At 39.5% G+C, this 6,971-nt stretch overlaps 1 protein-coding gene across 1 annotated transcript; it reads right to left on the bottom strand.

The window, feature by feature from the left end:
• Positions 1 to 3,461: 3,461 nt before the first annotated feature.
• Positions 3,462 to 4,077, bottom strand: LOC106086890 (uncharacterized). The gene has a single exon (XM_013251712.2). The coding sequence runs from the start codon at positions 3,994 to 3,996 to the stop codon at positions 3,547 to 3,549; it is 450 nt and encodes a 149-aa protein (XP_013107166.2). The 5' UTR covers positions 3,997 to 4,077; the 3' UTR covers positions 3,462 to 3,546.
• Positions 4,078 to 6,971: the final 2,894 nt, after the last annotated feature.

The following is a 6,971-nucleotide window of genomic DNA, read 5'->3' as shown; positions in this document are numbered from 1 at the left end:
GACTTGTTAAGCCGCTAAAGGCGCAAGCATTATCCGATTTGGCTGAAATATTTGTACAACGGCTTCTCTCATGACCTTTAACATACGTATCGAATATGGTATGAATCGGCTTATAGCCTAATACAGCTCCCCTATAAACCGATCTCCCTATTTTATTTCTTCAGCCCCTAAAGTGCGCAATACTTACTAGATTTGGCTAAAATTTTTACGCAATGACTTCAACTATGGTCTCCATTACCGGACCATTTCAATTATGGTCCAACATGAACCATAATTTGAAATTGTTCCAATAACATAGCAATTCTTTTCTTTTATCCTTTGTTTGCCTTGAAAGAGATAACGTGGCAAAAGCTCGATAAATGCGATCCATGGTGGAGGGTATATAAGATTCGCCCCGGCCCAACTTAGTACTTTTTTAGTACTAAATCAGTAAGGAAGGGCAAAAGTCGGGCGGTGCCGACTGTGTAATACCCTACACCTACCCTTTAAGTAAAATTTGGGAGCTATATCCAATTCTGAACCAAATTTGATGGACCTCGGCGAGCAAATATGTTCAAACTGTAATAACCACGGTTGACAAATGACATTATTTTTGCAAATTACCAAAATCTGACAAACATATATATGGGAGATATATCTAATTCTAAACCGATTTCGAGCAAACTTCTCAGATAATGTGCTGGTCGTCGAGGAAAGCGTTGTGCAAAATTTTGGCAAGATTGGTCAAACAATGCGCTTGCAGTGGCTGTAGAGGTGAAAATCTGGCGATATACATATAAAAAAATTTTTCCTGCCAAATTTCGAGAGAATCGTTTACTAAATGACCATTTTATCGCATTATTACTGAAAATCGGACGAACATATATATGGGAGCTATATCCAGATCTGAACCGATTTTTTCCAATTTCAATAGGCTTCGTCTCTCTAAAACATGCCTGTACCAAATTTGAAGACGGTCGGATGAAAACTGCGACCTATACTTTATACACAAACTAGGTGACCCGGGCCCGCTCCGCTGCGCCTTCTTTTACTTTATATGGAACAAAAGTTTTCTTGGAATATTTATTTTCGACAATTAAAGAGCTTTTAGTGAAATACCATGCTACGAAAATAGTATATCGCTTGACTAACAATTTAACAATATAAGTGCCTTTATCTGAATCCCATATGATCTTTATTGGTCTACGAATTTAAGTTTGGATGTAAGGCGATAAGGTTATCAAATTCGTTTTCGAGTCTTAAATACCTCATATTGGCATGATCGAAAATTTTTTACCCTTTGCGGGGTGTTTTGGGGATGGGATGATTCCCTAAATACATGGTCCTACATTTGGATATCAAATTCGTATTCTACTCCCAAATACCTTTATTTGAGCCCCATATTGCGATGGTCACAAAAAAATTGCTGCTTGTGGGGTATTTTGGGAAAAGGGGTAGACCTCCAGAAAATTGGTCCCGAAAATGGGTATCAATTCTTGCTCTACCCCCAATACCTTTCATTGAAGCTCCACATTGACATGGTCGGTATATATGGCCGATTTAGGGGTGTTTTGGGGATTAGGGTGGTCGCCCAAACACTAATCCCGGAAAATATATCAGTAACGTGCTCTATTCTCATATATCTCTATATTATTTACTTGAACCCCATATTGCCATTGCCCTCAAAATTGGATATCAAATTCGTTTTCAAATCTCATTTAAACTCCTTATTGCAAAAGTCAGCAAATATGTCCGGTTTGGGGTATTGGCCCTAAAAACTATGAATATTTAGTTCCACTCTCTTGGTGAGCAAATACGTCCTATTTGGGGGTTGTTATGGTGGTGGAATGTCCCCTAGACAGTTGGTCCCTAATGTTGATATCAGATACGTGGTCTACTCCCAAATACCTTTAATTTGAGCCCCATATTTCCATAGTCAGCAAACGTTACCGGCTTGGGGGTGTTTTTGGGGGATGGGCGACCACTCAGTGAGTTGGCCTTGTAAACATATATCGGATTCGTGTTCCACTCTAAAAACCCTCTTATTTGAGCCTCATATTGCAAAAGTCAGCAAATACTTACTATTTGGGTGGTGTTGTGAGGGGGCGTGGCCCCATAAACACTTTTCCCAAATATTTATATCAGATTCGTTCTTTACTCCCAAAGCCGTTTCATTTGAGCCCCATATGGCTATGGTCGTACATTTGTCCCCTTTGTGGGATGTTTTTGGGGAGAGGCGGCCCCCCAAACACTTGGTCCCGTATTTGGATATCAGATTCTACACTCAAATACCTTTTATTTAAGCCCCATATTCCCATGGTCAGTAAATAAGTCCTATTTGGGGAGAGTTTTGGGGAAACTTGGTCCCACATTTGGGTATCAGATTCGTAATCTACTCGCAAATACCTTTCATTTGAGTCCCATATTGCCATGGTGGGTAAATATGTCCGATTTAGGGGTGTTTTGGGGGTTAGGGTGGTCCCCCTAGCACTCGGTTCGACAAATGGATATCAGATACGTTTTCTTATCCTAAATACCTTTCATTTGAGTCCCATTTTGTCGTGATTGGTCTAAATATATGTTTGATAGGTTTTAGGGTGGGGCGGCCCACCTAGGTACCCCATCCGAAATTTGGATACAAATTTTTATTTTTGTGGTACTATATGAGATCACAAAAAAATTCGCTTAAATTGCACCACACATCTCCGAGATCTGGCGTTGCTGAAAATTAGGATAAGGGGGAGGGTCCGCCGCCCCTTCTGATATCAAAAAATGTAGTGCTCTATTTTCACCACGGGATCATTATGCACCATCTGTGAAAATTTCAAGAAAATCGGTTCAGCCGTTTCTGAGTCTATAAGGAAACATACAAACAAACAAACAAACCTACAAACAAACAAACCTACAAACAAACAAACCTACAAACAAACAAACCTACAAACAAACACAAATTGATTTTTAATATATATAAGACTAACATGGACAGACAGACGGACGGACAGAGAGACAGACGGACATAGCTAAATCGAATCAGAAAGTGATTCTGAGTCGATCGGTATATTTATCAATGGGTCTATCTCTCTTCCTTTTGGGTGTTACAAACAAATGCACAATGCTCTACCTCAGTAGTGGTGTAAGGTATAATAAACCGATTTGGTGGTGTAAGGTATAATACATTTTTTACGAAATTTGGAAAGTAATGCCACCACGTAAATATCTTCCCAATAAAAATTGTTCCCCCATATAACCTCTTGAAAATTTAATCTTTGTCTGATGTGATTTCTTCAAACTAATCCAGATATACATAAACCAAATTTAAGCCTACATTTTTTTCCAAAATCCATGGTGGTGGGAACCCAAGATTGAATCCCACTCGTTTTAACTTGTTAGTATTAAAATATTATTGTCTAATAATAATACGCAATTCCCGTTTCAAAGCCATGTGTTTATTTAAAGTCTTATTTTGTAGTACAGTGCCAATATATAATGAAATAAAATAATTCACTGATAACATACACTACGGCTAATCTTGAATCCATTGCAAAAGTAAATCCCCATTCAGCGCAATTACCAAACTTCACGACAACGTCCTCGGCTGTCAGGCAGATAACCTGGTTGGCAGGGGAAGTCAATCATGGCCACCTTGCCGCCTTTCTTCTGCTTGGAAATTGCAATATCATGTTCTTGGGCGACAAGTTCCTCGTTGAAGTTGACACAATAGAAATATTTTTGGATAGGTCGCTTTTGATGATTGCACACCAAGCTGTCGACACATGTTTGCACACAGGGCTTTGGTTGTTCGGCGTTTTGTAATTTGCGCTTGCACTTGAAGCTCAATGAGCAGCCGGGTTCAAGTTCTGGTAAATTTTTCGAAACAATATATCCATCAGGGAAACGAGCGCTTTCCTCCTCTTCTACGGCATTTGAACTCTGTGTTGTTGTGGTAGTAGTCTCACAGTAGCCCAATGAAGCCAAGAGGCCAGCAAATAAAAATATCGCTAAATACGTTTTTAGCATTTTTCAAAAGTTTTTTTCAATCAAACAACGATTGGGTGGTGTTCTTTACAAGCCGCGTGTCAAGACTATCGCACTTGAAATTTTGAGAAGAGCTTTAACCATGGAATATTTTTCAAGCTATATGTTCACTTTCCAGCACTTTTGTTGATAACCTTTTAAACTCATTTTGATTTTGTTTTGGTTTTTTTGAATTGGTTTTTTGTGTAAGCATGGCATTGTGCTAAGTAAATTCCGATTCAGTTTTGTGTTAATGATTACTTATGTCTAAGTTTGCATTTATAGTAATGATCGTGGAATTGTTAAAAGTGCGTGCTTTTAGAATTTTTATACCCACCACTGAGGGATGGGGGTATATTCATTTTGTCATTCCGTTTGCAACACATCGTATATATATTCTCGATCAGCGTAAAAATCTAAGACGATCTAGCCATGTACCTCCGCCCGTTTGTCCGTCCGTCCGTCTGTCTGTTGAAATCACGCTACAGTCTTTAAAAACAGAGATATTGAGCTGAAATTTTGCACAGATTCTTTTTATACCCTCCACCATAAGATGGGGGGTATACTAATTTCGTCATTCTGTTTATAACTACTCGAAATATTCGTCTGAGACCCCATAAAGTATATATATTCTTGATCGTCGTGAAATTTTATGTCGATCTAGCCATGTCCGTCCGTCTGTCTGTCAAAAGCACGCTAACTTCCGAAGGAGTAAAGCTAGCCGCTTGAAATTTTGCACAAATATTTCTTATTAGTGTAGGTCGGTTGGTATTGTAAATGGGCCATATCGGTCCATGTTTTGATATAGCTGTCATATAAACCGATCTTGGGTCTTGACTTCTTGAGCCTCTATTCTTATCCGATTTGAATGAATTTCGGCACGACGTGTTTTGTTATGATATCCAATAACTGTGCCAAGTATGATTCAAATCGGTTCATAACCTGATATAGCTGCCATATAAACCGATCTTGGGTCTTGACTTCTTGAGCCTCTAGAGGTCGCAATTATTATCCGATTGGAATAAAATTTCGCACGACGTGTTTTGTCATGATATACAACAACTGTGCCAAGAATGGTTCAAATCGGTTCATAACCTGATATAGCTGACCTATAAACCGATCTTGGGTCTTGACTTCTTGAGCCTCTAGAGTGCGCAATTCTTATCCGATTTGAATGAAATTTCGCACGACGTGTTTTGTCATGATATCCAACATCTGTGCCATGATTGGTTCAAATCGGTCTATAACCAGATATAGCTGTCATATAAACCGATCTTGGGTCTTGACTTGTTGAGCCTCTAGAGGGCGCAATTCTTATCCGATTTGAATGAATTTTGGCACGACGTGTTTTGTTACAATATCCAACAACTGTGCCAAGTATGGTTCAAATAGGTTCATTACCTGATACAGCTGTCATATAAACCGATCTGGGATCTTGGGATCGGATCTTATTATCCGATTTGCCTGAAATTTTGTACGACGGATTCTCTCATGACCGTCAAAATACGTGTTTATTATGGTCTGAATCGGTCTATAGCCCGATACAGCTCCCATATAAATCAATCTCTCTATTTTACTTCTTGAGCCCCCAAAGGGCGCAATTCTTATTCGAATTGGCTGACATTTTACACAGGTCTCTAGCATATAATTTAATTGTGGAGTCCAAACGGAACATATCTTGATATCGCTCTAATAGCAGAGCAAATCTTTTCTTATATCCTGTTTTGCCTAAGAAAAGATGCCGGGAAAAGAACTCGACAAATGCGATCCATGGTGGAGGGTATATAAGATTCGGCCGGCCGAACTTAGCACGCTTTTACTTGTTTTGTCTATAATCAGGCTAAGTTCGAAATGGGCTATATCGGACTTTATCTAGCCCCCATATAGAACGATCCGCCGATTTAGGGTCTTACGCCCATAAAAGCCACATTCATTATCAGATTTGCTAAAATTTGGGACAGTGAGTTATGTTAGGCCCTTCGACATCCTTCTTTAATTTGGCTCAGATCGGTCCAGATTTGGATATAACTGTCATATAGACCGATCTGCCGATTTAGGGTCTTAGGTCCATAAAAGCTACACTTATTATTTGATTTGGCCCAGATCTGTACAGATTTGGATATAGCTGCCATATAGACCGATCGCTCGATTTAAGGTTTTGGGCCGATACAAGGCACATTTATTGTCGGATGTTGTCGAAATTTGGGACAGTGAGTTAAGTTAAGCCCCTTGACATACTTCTGCAATATGACACAGATCGGTTCAGATTTGGATATAGCTGCCATATAGCCCGATATCTCGATTTAAGGTTTTGGGCCCATAAAAGACGCATTTATTGTTCAATGTCGGCGAAATTTGGGACAGTGAGTTGCGTTAGGCCCTTCAACATTCTTCTTTAATTTGGCTCAGATCGGTTCAGATTTGGATATAGCTGCCATATAGACCGATTTCTCGATAAAATGTTTTGGGGCCATAATAGACGCATTTATTATCCGATTTTCCCGAAATTTGGGACAGTGAGTTGCGTTAGGCCCTTCAACATTCTTCTTTAATTTGGCCCAAATCGGTCCAGATTTGGATATAGCTGCCATATAGACCGATCCTCAAATTCAGGGTCTTAGGCCCATAAAAGCCACATTTATTATCCGATTTTGCTGAAATTTGGGACGGTGAGTTGTGTTAGGCCCTTCAACATCCTCCGTCAATAAGGCTCAGATCGGTTCAGATTTGGATATAGCTGCCATATAGACCGATCCTCAAATTCAGGGTCTTAGGCCCATAAAAGCCACACTTATTATCCGATTTTGCTGAAATTTAGGACAGTGAGTTGTGTTAGGCTCTTCGACATCTTTCTGCAATATGACACAGATCGGTTCAGATTTGGATATAACTGCCATATAGACTCATCGCTCGATTTAAGATTTTGCGCCCATAAAAGGCACATTTATTGTCCGATGTTGTCGAAAATTGGTACAGTG

The sequence above is a fragment of the Stomoxys calcitrans genome, chromosome 2, assembly GCF_963082655.1.
Source record: "Stomoxys calcitrans chromosome 2, idStoCalc2.1, whole genome shotgun sequence".
Taxonomy (NCBI): domain Eukaryota; kingdom Metazoa; phylum Arthropoda; class Insecta; order Diptera; family Muscidae; genus Stomoxys; species Stomoxys calcitrans.
The sequence above is the reverse complement of the archived record's forward strand: the minus strand, read 5'-3'. Positions and strand labels throughout refer to the sequence as shown.